Source organism: Phaseolus vulgaris, chromosome 7 (genome assembly GCF_051622355.1).
Source record: "Phaseolus vulgaris cultivar YP4 chromosome 7, ASM5162235v1, whole genome shotgun sequence".
NCBI lineage: Eukaryota > Viridiplantae > Streptophyta > Magnoliopsida > Fabales > Fabaceae > Phaseolus > Phaseolus vulgaris.
Window position 1 is genome coordinate 45,590,565 of NC_143504.1, and position 23,889 is coordinate 45,614,453.

Below are 23,889 nucleotides of genomic sequence, written 5' to 3' on the forward strand. Positions count from 1 at the left end.
GTTTTATAAATCTGATTTATAATTTTACAGACTTCAATACAAAAAGTTTTAACTTCAGAAAATGTGTAAAAAGAGTGTACTGATAGCTCTGCCCTCATTATCATGCAAATCCGACACCATTTAACACAATGTTGTATTTGCCACTCGCGCTTGTTTCTTTCCAGCAAGTATCATTGGAGGGAAATATTAATTGGATTTATATAATTTGTTAAGTCAAAAGCTTGTCCAAAATAATAAACATTCTCTTTTCTGCTTGTAAATCCGCAGTGACTATATACAACAGAGGAAGATACATAAATCGCAACAGGAAGAGCAGCAAAATAGAAAATAAAAGTGCGGACAGGTAACCCCTTTACTCTGTTTAAAATTAGTACAAAACCGACCAGAAAGAAAAAAAAAACACATCTTTTACAGCATAATAATAATAATAATTCGAAAGCTCTTTCACAAAACAAGAGCTGCGACCTGCGTCTGCCATACCCTGGCCCCTGTAACAACCCATAAAAGAGTACTTTATCTATGCTCTGCAGAACTCATTGATTAATTCTCCACGAGAGAGGAACATGCTTCCAGTTTGGGAAGCAAACTTCGCCACGCGTCAGCAATACCATTTGCAAGACGTGCCTGTCCTTTGGCAAATTCATGGAAAGCAATCCCAATATCTAATGTTTTCTGTTCCTGAAAACGCTCCATCTCTTCATTCATTAGTTTCACAATCGTCTCAAATGTATTCGTCGCCTGCTCACTCTCTGCCTTCAACTGCATGGCAAAATCTTGTCAGTCCATTTAAAAGAAATTGCATATAATTCTCATTAGTAGAGGTTAATATTCAAGCAAATTTGCCTCTTTATATTCATGCTCAGCTTCTGCAACTTTATCAGATCGAATCAGCATGAGCTTGTCACTGCATTGCAAACATATATATCAAAATATATGGCACCAAGACTTCTTAGGCTTTTATTCATATCACAGAATACAAGACAGAAATAAGGCTTTTATTTTGCATTCACATAAGCAGAAAAGAGCTTTTCTTTTAGGAAAGGGACCTTAGCCATAACATGATGTTTATATTATATCAAAAAGGAATTATTCTGCAGTAAAAATTAAATTAGGCAAATAATAAAAACAAGTAACCAGGAGTATACAGATTAATCTCCTTTAGCTTCATTGTTTCAGCCAGTTCACATTGTCTTCTGAAGGCATTCGCCCTCTCTGCTATTGTTGCCTGTTTCAGAATGTGAACCAAGAGCTTTAGATTGAAAAAAAAGGGTATAACAATCCATTTTTAGCAGAACTCATATGATTCGCATAACTGAATAATTGTTCTACTTAGGCAACTGGATATATATTTCAAGTAAAAAAAACATAATATTTTAATCAAGTTAGACAAATTAGTTATTAAATACTGAAAGAAAACGAGACCGGGACTACCTTAATAGATTGTACAGCTCGGACATAATCCTTCAATGGTTCTTCAAAATTCATCAAGAGCTGATGAGCCTATCATAGTAGGATAGTTTGTTTCAGTTTAATCCGTCAATAATATGTATATACCGTCATGCAAACATATGAATAACCAGTAAAATGTTGTCCAACAGCAAAACGTGAGAATTACCTCCTTTTGCAGCTTGACTGATAAAATCTCTGACTTCATCCCAAGTTCAGAGAATGCTTTCCCAAGAGCATTTCCTTCAGAAGCACCCAGAAGTTTTACTGCTTTTCCAAAATCAGACAGTGATTGCCCCAATTCTGCGTGAACATAATCAATTATGAATTTATCTTGTCGGAAGAGTGGATAAAAAGAGCACAAAATTATAAAACAGAAAGTAGATACAGAAGACAATAATACGAACCAAACCAGAATCTTAAATTGCATCATATACCTCTGTGCCTCTTCACAAGACGGTATGCATGTTTTTGAGCTTCAGCCAAGTGGTTTTCAAGCTCAAAGACGTAATGTTTCATCTTTTCATACTCAGGATCTGTTTCTTCAACTGGTTTCTCTTTCCCAAGAACAACATCACTCACTTTAGATTGCACATCCTGTCAAAATTCACATAAACAACAAATTAAGAAACCTGGATGAACAGTACACTCAACCAGATCGATTAGCAGAAGCTAATGTCTAAAGTAGAGGACAAATTGCAATCTGAGAGCTTGTTAGCGTGAACATATTCATATCAAAGGAAATTATCTGAGAATGAAATACTGAAGTGGCAGACTATCACATTCAGTAGCAGAATATCACATTAATCTAGCAAAATGCAACTACCAAGTCTACAGTTGTTTCAAGGAAAAAGCTAAAAACTGTTAATTTCCAAGTTCATTAATTACCCTATTATATGGTCGACATATCTTCCATGACAAGCTTATTTGTTAAAAACTAATACCATAATTAGCAACAGTTTCAGGTCAGCTAGTTATCCTGGCCTGAATTTTATACTAAAAGAAGAAACTCCATAGTAACTAATAATATTCATTTATACATTTTGTGAAATTCATTATAATAGCATCCTCTATTATCTAAAACAAAAATAGTTGAATATCATTAAAACTTGTAAAAAAATTTATCTTACCTTAAAAATCTGCATTAGATCGGCCGGCTTCTTCTTGAATATGCCAGTCTCTTGTGACCTTAATCGTTCCATTGTCTGCATAATATGTTTAATGAAATGAAGATAATCTAAGTTCATATTTTCGTTCTTAAAAAAATTCAAATATGGGAAAAAGAACAGATATCATAAAAATACAATATAGATACAAGAGAAAGGAATATTATAGAAAAGAAACAGTATTAATAAGACTTGCACATTCCATATTCCACTATCCAGTATGAACTATTGTTGCAAGATACTTACAAAATCAGTAACAATAATGTATAATTCAACTTTGGACTAAAATACAGTGCAGTAACAGCACAATGATAGAAGTGGTAGAAAATAGAGTAGAAAGAGAACCAAAGCAAATTGCATCTAAAATTGACACAGCTCCACAGAGGAATAAAGTCTACTGCAAGTGAGCCATCACCTCTTCTTCTGCCTGCAAAAACAACCTCAGATCCTCACTTTGGTGAAGTTCACGGTGTGATGCTATCCTATTTACAAATACATCTAATGCTTGCCGCCTCATTTCAATAAATTCAGCACTGAAACGAAATTTCTCTGCAATAACAACCAAAAGGGAAGCCCAGATAGAACTTTAAGTGGCAACAACATTTCAAGGTTCCACTGAATAAATTAAAATCAAAATGCACAAATTTATCACAGGAACTTTGGATAACGATCAACATTTAACAGCAATAATATCAAGTCTAGAATGTATTTTTTATTAAGCATAATGCATGGCTTCTAGGATCTCAATCAGCTTAGAATACATATAAGTGATGAAAGTCTCATGTTAGTTGAACCACCAACTAAATGCACAGTTAATCTTGTCAAAGACATTCCAGCTCACACCAAATATATATATATATATATATATATATATATGTATGTATATATGTATATATATATTTATATATATATATATATATGTATGTATATATGTATATATATATATTTATATATATATATATATATATGTATGTACCTATGTACATATGTTATGTTTAAATTCTGAAATGAAGTGCCAAAGAAATTCCAGATCACGCAATTTTTTTTTATTTAAATTTGAAAAAGAAAAGATTTTACTGTAACATAGATCAAACACATTAGAATTACTAATTCAAGCTACTAAGCTCCACCAGAAACCTGAGATTCTGGAAAATAGACAAAAAGGTAAAGCGGATGACTAAATGCTCCAAAATTAATTCTGAATATAAAAGAAACCTATGATAATCTTTTTTGTTTGATCATGTGAAGAGTACTATTAAAAAAGCAGCAATTCCTCACTGAAATTGTTTTTGTGATGATAAATGAAGAGGGTAACATAAGTACCAAGAATCAACATGAGCTGAAGTCACAAAAGGAAGATAAAGCATTGAACAAGTATCAAGGTAGCAGCATTAACATACATATTCCAGTGACAATAGCTACTTTCAAACTATTCTTAAACTCACAATGACATTAGCGTACACAAGATCTTACCTACAGCACTTTTCTCTGGAAGAGGGGGAATGAAAATGCCTTTGTACTTCTCAAAAAGGCGATCACGTAACCAGACAAAGTCACTGTAACGTCGGATAACAATCTTCTCAGGTGCTTGATATTCAGGGAAATTTGTCTGCCAAATTGTTTCAGATGATGAAAAGTTACACATCTTCCCCCATGTATTATAGTGGTGGTAGGAAACTATAACTCATAATGAAAAGAATATTTTTCCATTTAAAATAAGGGAGTAAATAATCAAGGGTCTAACTAATGAGTTTACCGAAGTCCTTTAAGAAAAAAGTTTGCTAGCGAGTTGAACAGATTAATGCTTCTAACCCGTAAACTTGTCCGGTTTTATGATTACTCGCAAGTTTGAAAACCCTGTCAACTTTGTTTGTGTGTTCCCATGTAATAAATGCTTTATTTCCACTTAAAAACTATATTTTTTGTTTCCTTAATTACTGTAGCATTTGAAAGTTCATAAATACATGCTCAATGAATTTCAAACAGATCATTTAAAGTGGTAGCTAATATTTACAAACTAGTAGACTGAGCAAAATAAGAATCAAAGTGACAAGGCATTTAGAATAATAAGATTTTGAGACATGATTTCAGCTTATAAAAAATTGTCCATTATCCTAAAGAATTAAACCTTCCCCGCTTCTACAAAACCGTAGGCAATTTTTTTCTCAAGCTGTGTGTTCCATTCACTTAATACAACAAGCAGCAATCAAGCTCAATCTCAAGCTCAATCATCAACCAACAAGCACACCCCCTCTACATTCATAATCACAAATGTTTTGGCTGTTTCCCCTGGACCGCGCATTTTGAGTCCTTACCCAAACCTGCGCTAAAGATTTCAAATTCATTCTACAGGTGATCGCGGCCGTTATTTGCACTTTAAGGATGTACACTTGCCCACACGGTTAATACGGAAGAGGAAGAAGGATCCCATTTAAAGGTGGAATAGCAAACACAATTTTTGTATTCTCACCTCCTATAAACACTTCCTATTAGTTTAAGTGACCAAAATGTATTTTCCTAATACACACCCTTGCGCTAATTATGTCCAACACGACACTCTCGAGGACTGCACACAGTTATAGGGAGGAAAGGAGAAACTCTACGAATTACCCTAAACAGTAACAAGAGAATGAACAACATCAAACCAATGCACATCTCAATTCACTAAAGCAATCCAACGAATTTCAGCTTCTAACTAATTTCTCTAAATCACAATGTTCAACAAATTCCAATCATCACAATTCCTCGGAAATGGATGTCAATTAACCGCATTCATCAAAGCCAATCGGTTACTCCTGAAAATCCAATCCCGGCACGAATATCGATACACCGATCACCGAAAAACCCCCTCCCAAACTAAACCCCACTCCTCAGCGGAATCAATCACACAAAACCCCGAGATTCCACTATATCGGCTCCTCAACTCTTCGAAACTGACAATGCGGTCGAAGTTGAGTTCACGAAAAACTCCAACAACCTCCGTCAACTCGAAAACCGCAGCTGGACTTAGATTCAACAAGAAATTTCAAAACCAAAAGTAAAATAAAATAAAATAAACAATAATAGATAACGAGAAATGAAAGAAAAGAAGAGTAATCAGACGAATGATCGAAAGTACTTTGGTGATGACGCGGTAGGAGATGTAGGATTGGACGCCATTGCCGAGCTTAACGGGATCGGTGACAGAGACGGAGAGGAAGGGCTGCGAAGAGGAAGGAGATCTAGGGCTCTGCGACGAACCGGAGATAGTTCTCTGCTGTTCCATACCGCCAAACAGCCGTCAACATGCAATAAAAAAAGAAGGAAAAGAGAAAAAAGGTTGAAAGAAAAAAAAAAGGAAGAAGGTTGTGCGCGGTATTTGCGAAATAGAGTGGGGATAGAATTGTAATTACGTTTGAGTTCATGGTTTGGGGGCGAGCGAGTGTGGCAGTGGCTCCACAGAGAACGTGTCTCGATTGAGAGAAGAGAAGAAAATGAATGAGTTGCAGTTTGGGACGGTTCAATAGGGCCCACGATGTGGGTTACGGCTCAACTCTTCCTATTTTCAACGCAAAATCTGCCTCCAAATACTACACTAACATTTAATTGTATGCAATCATTCCAGCATATTTATCCAATTATATAAATATATTTATTTTACTAACCAAACTCCCAATTAATTCCTAATTAATATATTCATTTATTTGGTATCCCCTATAATTTATATACATATGATAACAAGATTCAGTTACAACATTTTATATACCAAAACTACAAAATAACTAACTGATTTTTAGTTATCTAAATATTTATTTAAGAGACTCGAAGATTTATAAATCCACATAAGTACTCATTACATTTTATTATTCTATACTTGGTATATCCAATGTCAACAATTAATTTAGAAAATATTTTATTGAGTAATACATGTGTGGATGTCGGACCTAAGTAATATTGGTTTACTCGATACACAATTCGTTGTCGTGCTGGTAGTCTTCGAATCCTTCAATGTTCTTCCTCTCCTACACGCGTCGTCGGTTGGTTGGGGTACCTGCGATTGTAATCCGACGCTCAAGTCATTGCTTGTTATTGGTCTATTCTCTCCGAATATGAAAATGTACCTTTTTCCCTTTCAAAAGTCATCCTTATAGGTTGACTTGGGTGTCCACTTGTGTGAGTCAGATAATCAGTTCACCAAGACGTGTATAATGATCTTGTGTAGTGGCTTCCTGATATCACAAGAGTGTATTTCAAAATATGTTTTTGACTCATTCAACATTAGTTATAACTGTTTTCTTACCATGTATTTATTATGTCGTATTATTAATTTTTGTCTTCGATTGTCCGGTTCAACCGGTACAAGTACCAAACTTAATTGTGTGTATGTCTCTATTCGAAAAGCCGAAAGCCCTACAATCTAAGAATTTCAATATTTGTAGTAGAATAAAATTTACGAGATATTTGAAGTGGAAATAAAAGGTTGAAATATTTGAAAAGCATGGTACATTGGAAGAAAGGTACTCTTAAAATGAAAGATAAAACAGTATAGAAAGACCAACATTATTGTAGTTTTTCTAAGATTTGTTTTTTTATGTTTGACTTTTGTAAAACCTGTTCAATGAGATAATCGGTTCAAACGCGATAATATCAAAATTCGGTTTGTGGATTGAGCTTAACCTCGTCTTTCCACGAATATGTTTAAGGTGTGAGTTAAATGTTATTGTATTATTAAACATAATTATGTTCATATAAAGTGTGATTTGCTCGGTTAAATATTTCTATATGTGTACCAGGTTTAGTTTTTGATAATAATGAAGAAGAAATTCATTTGTAAAAGATTCTTCGCTGAGAATTATTTATTCAATTCCACAATATTATGCCTAATGTTTTATCTTTTTTTTCATAATTTTGAAAGTTACATGGTTTTTGAAACTAAAATTTGTAGGTTTTCCGTACTTTTTACCATTTCCTCATTCAAAACTTTTTGTTTCATTTTACTCATGAACTTGTCTTTCCTAATTTTTTTTAATTAGTATTATGTTTTTACAAGTTTTTTTATTTATTTTTTTCAATGTCTAAGTTATCTTGTATTTTGGTATATCTAATCTGGTTTCAGATTATTTAGGAATCAAATTCAATAACCGTTTAAATATATTTTTCACTCTTAATTATTAAAAGATTTTAAAAAAAAATTCATCATGCTTAGTTCTTGTATTTTAATTTTTTATGTAAGAGCAAAAACGTGGTTTAAATATTTTATTTGTTATTAAATATAAGCTTGTGTAGAATTACTTGCATCAAATATATTTAGATTTTGTAAGGTTACACTCTTCTTTCTTTTCCTCATGCTTACCATTTTTTAATAATACAAAAGTTACTTCTTCACGATTTTTTTCATTTCATTTCAACAAGAATCTTACATAGAAAAACATTTTTTGAAAAGTTACAATAACATTTAATTACCTATATATTTATTCAATTTCACAACGTTACGCTTACCATTTTTCCTATTCTAAACTTTTTTTTTATAACTTTGAAACTTACATGATTTTTAAAACTAGATTTGGTTGGCGTTCCGTTGTTTTTTCCATTTACTTATTCAGAACTTTTTGTTTCATTTCAATCGCTTAAATGCTTATTTATTTATTTATTTATTATTATGCTTATATTTTAATATTCTTATTTTTCTCATTGTTTCAGTGCATTTGTTTAGTTGCATCCATTTTTTCAAACATTTAAACTTTTTTATTCTTTTTTCAACATTAATTAGTCTCACATATTTTATTGTTTTCAAAATATTAATATTTTATTATCATATTTTAAGCTTTTCGATTTTTTTTTATAAACACAAAACTATGATTCAAATATTTCATTTTGTACCGGTAGGCACCGGACGAACGTGGCCGACCGACCGAACCCATAATAAATGTGAGGCATGTGTGACAAAGCTAAAGTGGTTAAGATACACCTCCGAAGAATAAGGAATACGCGTTTAAAGAAGATATGTTCCCCGGGCATTCCGGAGCACGATTGGCAAGACCTATCCACAACCACCCTGAGCCCAAGGGATAGAAAGCCCATTAGGCAATCCTATAAATATGTGCTCAAGCCAGAGAAAGGTACGTTTTGATTCACTTACTAAACCACACTTAGAATCTCATACTTACTTGAGCGTCGGAGTGCCTTCGCAGGTACCCTCCCCCGCCCGACCGAAGGAGACACCAAGAAGGAGTGACCGACCGAAAGAGAAGAAGACCGACACGTCAGCAACTACACTACATCAACCGATCGTGCCTGGGCCCCATCTCTCCACTCAGGTACAATTGGCGCCCACCGTGGGGCCGAGGCAAATTTTCAATTTTTGAAGCTATAATGGTTGCAACAAGAAACAACAACGACGCTATGGCAGAACAGATGACTATGATTCAAACCCTCCAAACTCAGATGGAGGAACTGCGACAAAAGGGGATGGAAGACCATCGTCAACATGAAGAAGATAGACGCCGCCAAGAAGAAGAAATCGCCTTATTGAGAGAGCAGAATGCACGACTCCAACGACAGGTCGATAATCCCGAACGAGAAGGCCAATCCCATATGGCCAACCGAACCACCTCTCGCATACCTACACCGACCAATCCTGCTTCCAGAGCTGAAACAGTCGAAAGAAAGTCAAGTAAAAGGGGTCATCCTTTTACAGACGAAATTATCACCACACCACTTCCTGACAAATGGAGAGGTCTCGCTATTAAACTCTATGACGGCTCGACCGACCCGGACGAGCATTTAAATGTCTACAAGACGCAAATGACTTTGTATACCACAGATAATAATGTGTGGTGTAAAGTTTTCCCCACGTCCCTTCAGGGAGAACCTCTTACCTGGTTTACAGAGCTGCCTCCGAACTCCATTGACGACTTTGACATCTTAGCCGTAAAATTCTCCACTCAATATGCCACCAGCCGACCGCATCACATGTCCTCCATGTCTCTCCTAGCGGTACAACAAGAAAAAGGCGAATCTCTCAGAACCTTTCTAGATAGGTTCAACAAAGCATGTATGCACATCCGAGGACTCAAGCAGGAAGTTGCATTGCACCATTTGGTCTCGGCCATCCGGCCGAACCGTTTTACTGAGAGTCTCATCAAGAAGCTGCCTCAAGACATGGAAGACCTTCGAACTCGAGCAACCAAATTCATGCAAATCGAAGAACACATTGATTACCACCAACGGTTCAAAACCGTCGGATCCGGAGTCCTCAAAGACCAAACCCCGAACAAAGAAAGAGAAGTCGAGACCGAACGAATCGTCCGAACCACTCCAAGGTCCGACCGGAACAGAGGAGGCCGAGTCCCCAGGTTTAACAGTTACACCCCCTTAACTGTGCCGAGGGGACGAGCCCTAGATGAAGCACTACAAACAGACTTAATCCCAGTATTGAAGTAATATCAAACGCCACCGAATGCAGATACCGCTAAGCATTGTCAATACCATCGAAACTTCGGCCACACGACCGAAGGATGTCAGGCGTTGAAGGACAAAATCGAAGAGCTCATCCAGGCTGGTCATTTGAGGCAGTTCGTCAAGAGGACAAGGAATTCAAGATCCCCACCACGGAGTACCGACCGTCCATCTCGTGGTGTCGACCGGTCATACCGTAACGATTACAAACGCCGAACCGACCGTAGCCAGGCTTCGCGGAACCGCAGTCAAAGCCCCGTTCGGCGTACACGCGCCCGCAACACAAGTCCCGACCGAAACACCCGCCCTCGCCAACGAGTCCGCGAAGTCATCAACATGATTGTTGGACCCGTTAACTTGGGCGAACCGAACCACGAAGCAAATTATATAGCCGGTGGCGGGTGCTCAAATTCCGCCCGAAAGAAACATCTCCGGGACATCCAGTCCGCTCATGCTACCACAAGGAGGCGTCCACACATACCTCCGATCACTTTCACTGACGATGACTTCACAGCTATAGATCCAGCCCAAGACGACCCTATGGTAATCACTGTAGAAATTGACAAGTTCGCAATTGCCAAGACCTTGGTCGACCAAGGTAGCTCGGTCGACATATTATACTGGGAAATCTTCAAGAAAATGCGCATCCCAGAATCAGATATTCAACCCTATAACGAACAAATTGTAGGGTTCTCAGGTGAACGGGTCGACACTAAGGGGTATATAGATTTATATACAACCTTTGGTGAGGAAGACGGTCTCCATAAAACAATAAACGTACGATATCTGCTGGTTAACGCCCAGACTTCCTACAACATCCTGCTCGGCCGACCGTCCATCAACAGATTAAAAGCCATTGTCTCCACCCCACACTTAGCCATAAAATTCCCTTCGGCAAATGACGACATAGCAACAATCCATGTTGATCAAAAAATCGCTAGGGAATGTTATGTTGCGAGTTTGAAAAGTGAGCCAACTCGGCGACTCTACACGACCAATCCGGACGACCGACTCCCACAAAAACGAGGACGATCCCCCACTCGACGTGCCGGACGGCACATGTCCCGTCGTCAGATGATAGCCCTTGTTGATCTCGACCCTCGTATGGACGATCCCCGTATGGAAGCAGGAGAAGACTTGCATCCATTCCGGCTTCGCGATGATCGCCACACTACACATATCGGCACTTCGCTGAAACCGGACGACCGAATGGCCATCGGTACGACACTTGTTAAAAATGCCGATCTGTTCGCCTGGACGGCCGCTGATATACCTGGCGTAGACCCAGAGGTTATCACTCACCGATTATCACTGTATAAAGAGGCTAGGCCAATAACTCAAAAGAAAAGACATCTAGGCGAAGAACGACGCCAAGCCGCACGTGATGAAGCCGATAAATTGTTACAAGCTGGATTCATTCGGAAAGCCCATTACACCACATGGCTAGCCAACGTGGTTATGGTAAAGAAAGCGAACGGAAAATGGCGAATGTGCGTTGACTACACGGACCTCAATAAGGCATGCCCAAAAGACTCTTACCCTCTGCCTACCATTGATCGTCTCGTTGATGGAGCGGCCGGACATCACATCCTCAGCTTCCTCGACGCCTACTCAGGTTATTAGCAAATCCAAATGCACCCGGCCGACCGAAAGAAGACAGCCTTCATGACCGATTCCGATAATTTCTACTATGAAGTTATGCCCTTCGGACTCAAAAATGTCGGGGCCACTTATCAAAGACTAATGGACCATGTATTCCACGACATGATCGGCAGGAATGTTGAAGTCTATGTCGATGACATCGTCGTCAAGTCTGACTCATGCAAACAACATATTGTTGACCTAAAAGAAGTTTTTCAGGCCCTCCGTCAACACCAGATGCGACTCAACAAGTGTGCGTTCGGCGTCGAAGGGGGGAAGTTCTTAGGTTTTATGCTAACTCATAGAGGCATAGAAGCTAACCCCGAGAAATGTAAAGCTATCTCCGAAAAGAGAAGTCCCAACTCCATTCAGGAAATTCAGAGACTTATCGGCCGACTCACCGCTCTATCCAGATTTGTTCCTAAACTTGCCGAACGAACGAGGCCCATCGTCCGACTATTGAAAAAAGCATCCCGCTTTGCGTGGTCGACCGAATGCGAAGAAATTTTCCTCCAATTGAAAACTTTTCTATCTTCCCCGCCGGTCATCCAGAAACCGGACGCCCGAGAGCCCATTATAGTCTACCTCGCCGTTTCACACGAAGCCGTCAGTTCAGTCTTAGTACAAGAAATTAATTTGGAAGAACGGCCAGTTTATTTCGTCAGCCGCGCCCTCCATGGCGCCGAAATCCGATACCAAACGATCGAAAAGGTAGTTATGGCTCTCATCATTATCGCTCGACCAATGCGTATGTATTTTCAAAATCATCGTATTATTGTTCGGACAAATTACCCCATTGTAAAGATTCTCACTAAGCCAGATTTGGCCGGACGAATGATCGGATGGACGATTGAACTATCCGAATTCCATATTCAGTACCAACCACGAGGAGCCATCAAGTCGCAAGCTCTTGCTAACTTCGCAGCCGAACTCACTCCTTCATCAGTCGAGACTGAACACTCATCGTGGATCCTATACGTGGACGACTCCTCCAACGAAAGGTCGTGCGGCGCTGGAGTCGTTTTGGAAGGCCCCGACGAGATTGTCATCGAGCAAGCCCTAAAATTCGACTTCAAAACTTCAAACAATCAGGCCGAATATGAAGCCATTTTAGCCGGTCTACGCCTTGCTCAAGAATTGGAAATCACTAAGTTAATTTGTAAAAGTGATTCCAGGTTAGTCATCGGTCAACTTAATGACGAATATGAAGTCCGAGAAAGCTTTTTACAGCGATACTATCACTTAGTCAAACAGTCGATGAGCACCTTTTCTGAAATTTCCATGCAGCACGTTCGACGCGATCACAATACTCGCGCGGACGCCTTGTCCCGTTTGGCAACCACGAAGTGTAAAGGAATGCATAGGTCGGTCATCCATGTTACGCTTACACGCCCAAGCATTGACCTACAGGAATGCCTAACGACCGACGCGGAATCTACTTGGATTACCCCAATTAAGCAATATTTACTCAACGGCACATGTAGTCCTCTCGGCGAAAAAACCATGAAGCTGCAGGCCGCCCGTTTTGTCTTAATTGGCGACGACCTTTATCGCCGAGGTTATACCCAACCACTCCTTAAATGTTTGACACCCGACCAAGCTTCCTTTGTCGTCCGAGAGTTGCACGAAGGAATTTGCGGAACTCACTCCGGCGCACGAACAATGGCTGCCAAAGTATTCCGGGCCGGATACTACTGGCCGACCGTCCAAGGTGACTGCACCAATTTCGTCCAAAAATGTCTTAAATGCCAAGAGTTTGGCACTTTGTCCCATCAAAAACCTGAGGAACTCCATTTTATGTTATCACCTTGGCCGTTCGTCCAATGGGGTATGGACATCATTGGCCCTTTTGCCCCCGGTAAAGGCCAGTGTAAATTCTTACTAGTCGGCATTGATTACTTCACCAAGTGGATCGAAGCCGAGCCTCTGACTGCAATCACCGCCCGCAATGTTCAAAATTTCGTATGGAAAAATATCGTTTGCCACTTCGGGCTTCCACAGATCATCATCACCGATAATGGTCGGCAATTCACCGACCGGACGTTAGCTGAATTTTACGAGAAGCTCCACATCAAACACATCGCTAGTTCAGTCGAACATCCGCAAACAAACGGACAAGCAGAAGCTGCAAACAAGGTCATCTTGAACGAACTGAAGAAACGTCTCGGCCCAGCAAAGGGCAACTGGACTGAAGAACTCTTAGAGGTCTTATGGGCATATCGCTGTACCCCTCAGACAACTACACAAGAAACGCCGTACAGCCTAACGTATGGTACTGAAGCTATGATCCCCGTCGAGATTGGAGAACCCTCTCTCCGCCGACAAACCCTTGATCTTGATCTAAACAAGGAAAGCCTCTCGGTCGGCCTCGATCTCATCAACGAACTTCGGGACAAGTGTAGAATTAGAGAGGAAGCATGCAAAATTCGGGCGACCAGACGATACAACTCCAAAGTCAAACCAAGACTGTTCCACAAAGGCGACTTAGTATGGCGAATGCGGAGCAGCACCCGGAAGGAAGGAGGCAAGTTCTCTAGCAATTGGGAAGGACCATTCCGCATAGCAGATACGGCAGCCGGTGGAGCCTATTACTTAGAACATTTATCTGGGAAGGACATACCGAGAACGTGGAATGCCACGCATATCAAATTTTATTACAGTTGAACTTAATAAAAGTGCACTCTTTCCTCGCTCGGTCGGTTTTTCCCTAAGGAGGGTTTACGACCGAGAAGGTTTTAACGAGGCACTATAAATTAAAATCAGTCTCCTACTCCTTTTATTACTCTCAATTTATGCCTCGTTCGGCATCCGAATTAACTTATTACTTTAACGTAATCAGGATTATTTATGCCTCGTTCGGCATCCGAATTAACATTACTTATCGTAATCAGGATTATCTATGCCTCGTTCGGCATCCGAATTAACATTACTAACGTAATCAGAATTATTTATGCCTTGTTCGGCATCCGAATCAACATTACTAAATCAAAATTATTTATGCCTTGTTCGGCATCCGAATTAACATTACTTATCGTAATCAGGATTATTTATGCCTTGTTCGGCATCCGAATTAACATTACTTATTGTAATCAGGATTATCTATGCCTCGTTCGGCATCCGAATTAACATTACTAACGTAATCAGGATTATTTATGCCTTGTTCGGCATCCGAATTAACATTACTAACGTAATCAGGATTATTTATGCCTCGTTCGGCATCCGAATTAACTTATTACTTTAACGTAATCAGGATTATTTATGCCTCGTTCGGCATCTGCATTAACTTTAATGTAATCAGGATTATTTATGCCTCGTTCGGCATCTAAATTAACTTTAATGTAATCAGGATTATTTTATGCCTCGTTCGGCATCCGAATATACCTATTACTTTAACGGTCAGGATTATTTATGCCTCGTTCGGCACCAGAATTAACTTATTACTTTAATGAAATCGCAATTATTTATGCCTCGTTCGGCATCAGGATTAACTTATTACTTTTTTCAGAATCATCCAGACCTCGTTCGACATTCGCATTATTGCTCACGAAATCAACTACGCCTCGGCCAGCATCCAAATTAATAAAATCTACTTACAACAAACAAACAAGGTTCAAAAATACCAATCCGGTCGATCAACAATCCAAAATAAAACCATTGTACGATGCCCACATGCCGGGTCCAGCTATTATCTATGGAATATTCATTAATTCTTCGAACGAGGCGTCCGGCTGTGGTCCCGGAGTCTCCGCCTCAGCCTCCTCATTAATGTCGCCAGGGTTGGTCGGCACAAGTTTTCCTTCAACCACCATTTTCTCAATGTCATAACGGTCGTCCTCCAGTGGCGTACCGTGCAGACAAGCCACTTGTTGGATGCCCAACCGGAAGTATTCTTCGCTAATGCGAAGCATGAAGTCGTGACACTTGGCCACTTCCGCTTTTAAAGCCTCCTCTCGGTCGGCTCCTCCTTTCAGTTGCGCCTCAAGACTCTTCGTGAGTTCTTCTTGCGCTTTTAAGGCCGTCTGCTTCTCCTCCAACTGGACCTTCAACCTCTCGGCCTTCTCGGTCGACATCTTAGTGGCTTGAGTAGCCTCGGTCACATCTTTCTTTAACCGGGGTATGGTAACGGTCGTCACTCTCTCGAGCTCTTCAACCACCGTCCGGCTTGCCATAAGCGCCCGGCTTTGTAACTCTAATGTTTCCACCATCAGTTTAGTTGTAGGGATGGTGGCAAAAATTTCATTCTCTTCGGCGGTCAGCTCCGCCTGTAGATGAGCAGCTATGTCCATGCCGACCGCCAACAGCGTTGGCTCAGAGGTCGTTCGGGATGGCCCAGCTCGGCCGTCCTGATTTCCCTTCGGAGGCCGACCCCTTTTCTTCGCAGCAGCCGAGGCCCCCGCCGCAGGAACCGTTGTAGACGAAACTGCCGCCAACACCCCGGCCGTGTCGACAGAGGCCGACTGACCATCCCTACTCTGGCGCAGCTTGTTCATATACTCATGCAAAGAAGCGTCCGCCCGACTCATGATTTCTGCAAAACACACAGGAATTAAACACTTAATGAAGTTATTCACCCAAACCAAATTTACAATCACATACCAATAAAATCCGCCCAGGGATCGGACGACGCATATAACGAAATTATCTCCCTCGTAGGTAACTTGTGAGGGAGTTGGTCAAACACCACCATAACAGCCTTATCCAAAGCCGACAGGGCCGTACGGGAACTCGTGTTAAGCACAGTCGGATTCTGGGTCCAATGGAACGGAAACTTGGTAACATCATTATTATAAAAATACTCTCGTCCGTCCGGCTCCACAAATATCTTGAAATATCGTTCCTTGAAGTTCTTGTAGGACGTGGTGAAAGCCGCAAAACGCACACCCCCCGGACGGCTGGTCAACGACACCCAACTTACCGGGTTGGACGAATGTGTGTTATAATAAGATAAAAACACTTCCGCTCTGGGCGTCAAGTCAAAAAGTTGACACACCATTCGGAAGGCCTGCATGCACGCCTATGAGTTCGGATGAAGTTGGGTTGGAGCTAGGTTCAGAAACCGTAGCACATCCATCGTGAACTCATCGAACGGCAACGTCACTTTCAAATCAGCGAATAACGTACTATAAACATAAAAGAAATCTACCAGAGCGTTCTCCCTTCCATGACAGACACGGTCGGTATACCCACATATTTCGACAATAAGAATATCTGAAGGTAAACCCGGCCGCACGACCGGGGCCCTAGCTATCACTTTATCCAGGTCGTCCGGTGTCTTAAAAACAGTGGGTATATTCCTAATGCTAATATCTACCCACTCATAACTCGGACCCACGGACCCACTCGTACTTTCGTCACTTTCGGACGATGACTCCCCACTCTCACTCGACTCCCTACTACTTGCTCTATTTGAAGAAAGTTGAGACATAACTAACCTTTCGTTCACAAATCTACACCTCGGTCGGCAACTATGTTTCGTACAGCGCAACAACTCGCAAAGTGGACTCGGCAATCGGAGCAACTTGGATGCCGAACTCAAGGAAACGTGGTCTCCCTACAACTGGGGATGCTATTTATAGCATTTCCCTCTCACCCTCATCCGTTGGATTCCCGCTCATCCCACGACCCATATCAGCCGGAAGTTGAAACGTCATTTAATCCACACCGCTGGATCCATCTCCGCCATCTTCGACAAAAAGCGAACGTCCCGTCATTCCGTTACATTTAATGCCTGACACCTCGAAAGGCACAACAATCATTACGACTCTTCGGTATTTATTCACCTCGAGCCTGGGGGGCAAGTGTACCGGTAGGCATCGGACGAACGTGGCCGACCGACCGAACCGACCGAACCCATAATAAATGTGAGGCATGTGTGACAAAGCTAAAGTGGTTAAGATACACCTCCGAAGAATAAGGAATACGCGTTTAAAGAAGATATGTTCCCCGGGCATTCCGGAGCACGATTGGCAAGACCTATCCACAACCACCCTGAGCCCAAGGGATAGAAAGCCCATTAGGCAATCCTATAAATATGTGCTCAAGCCAGAGAAAGGTACGTTTTGATTCACTTACTAAACCACACTTAGAATCTCATACTTACTTGAGCGTCGGAGTGCCTTCGCAGGTACCCTCCCCCGCCCGACCGAAGGAGACACCAAGAAGGAGCGACCGACCGAAAGAGAAGAAGACCGACACGTCAACAACTACACTACATCAACCGATCGTGCCTGGGCCCATCTCTCCACTCAGGTACACATTTGATATTAAATATAAGTTTTTATCGCAAGATTACTTTCTTCAAAAAGGTGTTCATTTGCTTATATTTGTTTTATAATACTTAAAGTTAATCAATTTGAATTTATTTTGTTTCTAAGTTATCTTTATATGAACCAATTAACAAAATTGAAGCACTTAATTGACTACAAATTACAAGAAATTAAGAAAACTACAAGTGTAAGTACAATTAAAATCTGGTAGGGAAAACTTGAAATTTGGTTCCTAAAGAAGGCCATTTCCTGGTGATGTGGTAATAATAAGTGGCATTTCCTTGTTAGCTGAAAATGTTTCAGTGTTCCTACCACTCTTTCTCCTAGGCTTTGCCTCTCCAAGCATCATTATAACATCCCTCATGGAGGGTCTCTCCTTGGGGAACTTGGCAGTGCATAGAAGTGCTATCTTGAGAACTAGAAGCATCTCTTCTTGAACATACTTGCAGTTTCCTACACTAGGGTCTAATGCTTCATGTGGAGATTTTTTGTCTATCTTCCTCCTAATCCACCCTACTATGTCCATACATTCTCCAAACTCCGGATCTAAGGGCCTCTTTCCAGTCACTAGCTCCAACAGAACCACTCCATAACTGTAAATGTCAATCTTTTCATCCACTTTCAGGGAGTATCCATATTCTGCCAATAAATAAGGGAAATGGTTAGCAATATAAATCTTGTAAAGATAAGAAGATGAAACATTTATTCACATATAAGAATGTAGAGTGTCTTCTCTTCTATCATCGACATCACATAAGTGAGTTCAAATCTCATCTTATAAGATGGTTTTTTAAAATTAGACTTAAATCCATTTTTTAACATGATATCAAATTGCTGTTGACCTTATTAGGTCATCCGAACTATCCATAAATATATAATCTCATATAAAATACAGATCTCTCAACCTGAATGTTATAAAGTTGAGCTAAGTTTAAAAGCATACTTCTTAACAATCCTATTTTGACAATTGAAAGATATGTTTTTCTTAGGATTTAACTAAGGACTCTCTAACATTCTGAAAATTGAAAAAGTAATAGTGATTAACCTGAAAAAGTATATATGAACTAGTAACTCACCAGGGGCAATGTATCCATAAGATCCAGCAATCATGGAGACTGTTTCATTCTTCCGGAGCATCATCTTGGCCAATCCAAAATCTGCTATCCTTGCCTCAAGATTTGCATCAAGAAGTATATTATTTGACTTTATGTCTCGATGGATAACAGGTGGATGACAATCATGATGAAGATAAACAAGTCCTTCTGCAATTCCTAGAGCTATGTTATATCGGGAAACCCAATCTACAAGTAATCTCCCTGATTGTTTACCATGCAGGGCATCTCCAAGGTTTCCATTGTGCATAAATTCATAAACTATCATCACATCAGCGTCATTGTAAAGAAATCCCAATAGTCTAACAATGTTCCTATGCCTTAATCTCCCTAAAAGATTCACCTCACCAACAAGGTCATCACTGCTGCTTCCTACTTCAATATCAGATCCTGATCTCCACAACTTCTTCACAGCCACGATTGTACTTGATTGTGGTATCTCAGCCTTGTAGACAACCCCAGTCGCTCCCATACCAATCATGTTTGTATCCTTGATGCAACATAAAATCTCACTACTTGTAAAATCAAGCCTCTGAAAGGCCATCAATCTCCATGGCCACCCCTTCCTATTCCTACCCTTATAAAATCTTTCCGGAAAGCACAATCCATCAGTGTACCACCTTATGTATAAAGATCTTGCTACCATAGTTGTAACCCCAATGGCTAGCATTGATGATATTCCAATGATCCATCCAACAATAATGTGCTTTGCATGTGAGCTCCCATGCCTTAACGGATATGCAGAGATTTGGCCACATGGAGGGAGGACAGCACCACATAAGCCAGCATTGCCCACAAGATCATTTGGGTTTATTGTTCTTAGCACTCCGTTTTCTGGGACAGGGCCTTTTAACTTGTTGTGCGAGACATTGAATGTTTCCAGAGCTGGAGAAATACCAAAGCTTTCAGGTATTTGACCACTCAGAGAGTTGTTGGCAAGATCAAGAATGGCCAATGTAGGCATGCTTGCTAATGCTTTTGGGATTTCACCCGTCAATTGGTTATTCTGTAGGTTCAAGTTTACCAATTTCTGGCATGATGCAAGGCTTGGTGGAATGCCTCCAGAGAGTCCATTCGATGAGAGATCAAGGACACCTAGTGAGGGACAATCCTGGAATTCATCTGGGATTTCACCTCTCAAGTTGTTGTTTGAGGCAATTAGAGTTTGCAGATTTGGAATGGAAATAATGGTTGAAGGAAGAGAAGAATGGAGATTGTTAATGGAAAAATCAATGAAAGAAAGGGATGTAGAAGAACCAATGTCATTAGGAATTCCACCAGTGAGACTATTGTTTGCTAATTCTAACCTCTGAAGCTTCCTAAGCTTACCAAGACCCACAGGAATTGTTCCAGAAAGAAAATTGTTCTGAATTCGAACACGGACAATTGAAGGACATGTTGATAGGCTTGCTGGAATTGGACCCACGAAGGCATTATTGAAAAGTATGAGCTTGGTGAGATAGCCCTTGGTGCAAAGAGTTTCTGGAATCTCACCAGTGAGCAAATTGGATGATACATCCAACCACTGCAATGGTGAGTTCTTGCCAAGGTTTCTAGGCAATGACCCTGACAAGGAATTGTTCCATAGCTCAAGCACCTCAAGTTGAGGCAAGTCTCCAAGGCCAGAAGGCACAGGACCAGATAGCCGGTTACGCATGAAGTTCAGAAGCTGTAAATTCTTCAGCTGATTTATTTCAGCCGGTATATTTCCTGATAGCATGTTGTCTGAGAGATCCAGCTGCACCAATGAAGTCATGTTGTCAATTGTGTGTGGAATCTTGCCTTCTAATTTGTTTTTGTACAAGAAAACTGTCTTCAACAGTTTGAGCTTTCCCAACTCGGCTGGAATTTCACCACCAAGATTGCCTTCTGCTAAATCAAGATACATTAGCTTGGTGAGATTTCCAAACTCTGCTGGAATACCACCTTCAAATTCATTGTATCCAATGATCATGCACTCCAGTGATGAAAGTTGGCCCAACTCTCCAGGGATTTCTCCAGTGAGATTATTCCCAGACAAACCTAGGAACTTCAGCTTGTGCAAGTTACTGAAGGATTTTGGAACTGACCCTTCAAAGAAGCTGCCTCTGAGATCCAAAGTCTCCAAGGAAGAGACATTTCCAAGATCCCCAGGAAGAAAGCCAGAGAAATTGTTGCTGGAAGCATTTAAGGTCATTAGTCCCAATGCCCTTCCAAGGCCTAATGGAAAGTCACCAGTGAAGAAATTCTGGCTCACATCAAGACTCTTAAGTGTGGTGAGATTGACTATGGATGATAATGATGAGGAAAATTCGTTGCAACACAAGTTGAGAGAAGCAAGACTCTTTAGCCTTTGTATCTCATTGGACACAATGCCACTCAGATTCATGCGGGAGAGATCAAGGCTCTCTACTTCTCCACCTGAGTTGCAGTGGACACCAGTCCAGTCACAATGAGCTGCGCCCTTCCCTTTTGCTTTGTCCAACAATTTCCAATCAAGAAGGCTATTCAATGGATCAATTAGAGCTGCTTTTATAGAAAGTAAAGCAGATGCTTCATCATTTGGTGCAGATGCAAAGACATGTGAGAAGCAGCAAATGCAACAGAAGTAGAAGAAAAACTGAGTTTTCAGCTGCATCTTTGCTGTTCTTCTTTTGTTTGATCAGTGTCTCACTCAGTTGTGCACCATTTGCAGTCTACTGGAGGAGAAGGGTGATCATGTGGGGGTTGGACAGAATACTGACAGAGAGTGACTTCTCAAGTTTGAGAGGAAAGGACAGAAGAGGATGGTTAAGTAGTTGATTGGATATAATGATAAACCATTGATTAGATGTGATCTCTTTCAAGAGCTTTTCAGGATAGTGCATTGGTATTACAAGGCAGACACTAATGTTAATCTAAGGACGGTGAAGCTTTGGAATTATTGGAACTTCCTCCGACATAAAACATGGGAGAGAATGTGGCCCTTCTTACTTGGTTACTTTCTAATTCTTCTTTTATGTCTATTCATCTCATCATTGTCAACTTGATGCAGAACTAATCATGCACTTATTGCATTTTTTATACATTAAAGAACTCTTCTTTCTTTCTTATTTCTTCCCTATGAATCCCTTTTAAGGCAATTGCATTATTGATTACAAAATTGAGAATAATGGAATGAAAGAATTTTCTTCTGCATTGAGTGGAAGATCGAGCTGAGTTATTTGTTTATTTAGTTTCACCCTTCTGACTTGTTTCTCTAGCTTGGTAATAAATAATTCAATACATAACAAATTTTTGTACTTATGCCTACCATTATGATATATTCATAATTGATATTTTATAAATCAGTTTTATTAATAAATAAGTTGTTAGTTATACAAAAGATAAAACTTAATAAGTGGATTATCTTCTTTTATCTCCAATACTATCAATTATAAAAAAAACAATTATTTATGATTGTTCATAATTTTTTATCCTAAAAAGTGGTCGCGTAATACCAATATATTAATGTCTCCATCAGAGGATATGAATTTTCTGTATTAATATGAATTTATCTCTTTTATTTTCTTATTGACTTAAATGTTATTTGTAACTAAAAGCGTAAATGAAATGCTTTTTTATGAAACATTATGTGTCAAGTTATCTCTATGAGTATAACATATAATGTTCCATCTTGTACAACACATAAGCTATCAATTATTCACCAAGTTATATCCATGAAATAAATATAAAATACTATAAAAACATAAAGCAACTAACTATGCATTGATTTATAATCATGTTGTAAAATGTTACATCTTAAAATGCTATGCATAAATGTAAAAGGATAATAATGCATTTAAAACAAAAAAGAGCAACAAGCCATGTATAAACAATAAAATATAATTCAAATGTATTATAAAAAAAATTCATGTAAATATTTTAAAACTTAGTTTTTTCAACGAGTTAGTTAAATCCCAAATATTCATGGGTACTAGATTATGTATATTATTATTTTCCATCTAAATTATTCAATATTTTTGTCCAGATCTTGATATTTGTGAAGTCTTGAAAGTCAATTAGGTTGTCACGAAAAAATAATTAACCTATCATAGGACATACAACTAGAATCATTTCTTAAATGTTATTTTTGAAATGATTAATTATGAATGAGAGAATATTAAATCGTCAAATTGACAAATTTAAACAAAAAAAATATTGTTATGAATTTTTTAAAGCTTATAACTTGTTCATCCTAAGAAAAGAAACGAAGAAAAGAAAATTTGAACTTAACAAACCTATCCATATGCTTATAAACATATTTTATTCAAATTTCAAACATGTAGAGATTGTGTACCAACTTCTACTTCCACTTGCATATGAGATATTCAAAATATTACTTGAATATCTTATAATTTTTTTATTAACATATTAATTAATCATACAAAAGAAGAAAAAAAACTTAATCATACAAAATCCTTTCCAAAACTGAAAGATTCCACTTCATTAGTTTCATTTCCAATCAATAATTAAAAAATAGACTTAAATATTATTTATGCTTATATTTAATGAATTCAAATATTCTCCATCAATATCATCATATATATTATTTATACTGTTAGCCCATTCAAATATTCTTCATCAAAATTGGAATTAATATGAGTTTATATATCATCTTTATTTCACATTTGCATCAGAACATGTATATACAATTTGACAGTTTATAACAGAGATTTAATCAGCAACCAGAAATTTGGCAGTTTATGGCAGTTTAAAGTAGAAGTTCCTAGCTATTACATTGTTAAGGTAATTTTGTAACCTCGTTTACATTAAGAGCTTTCAGAACCTTGAGTTGTTAATAAACAGTATCATACCAGAAAG

At 39.2% G+C, this 23,889-nt stretch overlaps 2 protein-coding genes across 2 annotated transcripts; both read right to left on the bottom strand.

Moving 5' to 3' along the window:
* Positions 1 to 221: 221 nt before the first annotated feature.
* On the bottom strand, positions 222 to 6,180 carry SNX1 (sorting nexin 1). Its single transcript, XM_068635707.2, has 11 exons — positions 6,005 to 6,180; positions 5,731 to 5,868; positions 4,086 to 4,221; positions 3,028 to 3,161; positions 2,577 to 2,651; positions 1,884 to 2,043; positions 1,616 to 1,749; positions 1,432 to 1,500; positions 1,146 to 1,225; positions 844 to 904; positions 222 to 759 (listed from the first exon to the last, which is right to left on the bottom strand). Exons 1-11 carry the CDS (start codon positions 6,014 to 6,016, stop codon positions 541 to 543), a joined length of 1,218 nt encoding a protein of 405 aa, XP_068491808.1. The 5' UTR covers positions 6,017 to 6,180; the 3' UTR covers positions 222 to 540.
* An 11,903-nt stretch (positions 6,181 to 18,083) lies between these two features.
* LOC137828943 (uncharacterized) lies at positions 18,084 to 22,063 on the bottom strand. The gene is made up of 2 exons (XM_068635711.2): positions 19,033 to 22,063; positions 18,084 to 18,595 (listed from the first exon to the last, which is right to left on the bottom strand). Exons 1-2 carry the CDS (start codon positions 21,683 to 21,685, stop codon positions 18,189 to 18,191), a joined length of 3,060 nt encoding a protein of 1,019 aa, XP_068491812.1. The 5' UTR covers positions 21,686 to 22,063; the 3' UTR covers positions 18,084 to 18,188.
* Positions 22,064 to 23,889: the final 1,826 nt, after the last annotated feature.

Bases quoted from the DNA above. Each gene is read 5' to 3' on its own strand.
- LOC137828943 (XM_068635711.2), bottom strand. From the start codon at position 21,685: ATGCAGCTGAAAACTCAGTTTTTCTTCTACTTCTGTTGCATTTGCTGC. The intron at 18,596-19,032 runs GTGAGTTACTAG...ATTTATTGGCAG, and splicing joins TTATGGATACATTGCCCCTG to AATATGGATACTCCCTGAAA.
- SNX1 (XM_068635707.2), bottom strand. The intron at 2,044-2,576 runs GTAAGATAAATT...GAATTTTGACAG, and splicing joins ATCTAATGCAGATTTTTAAG to GATGTGCAATCTAAAGTGAG. The intron at 905-1,145 runs GTATACTCCTGG...TTTGCAATGCAG, and splicing joins AAGCTAAAGGAGATTAATCT to TGACAAGCTCATGCTGATTC.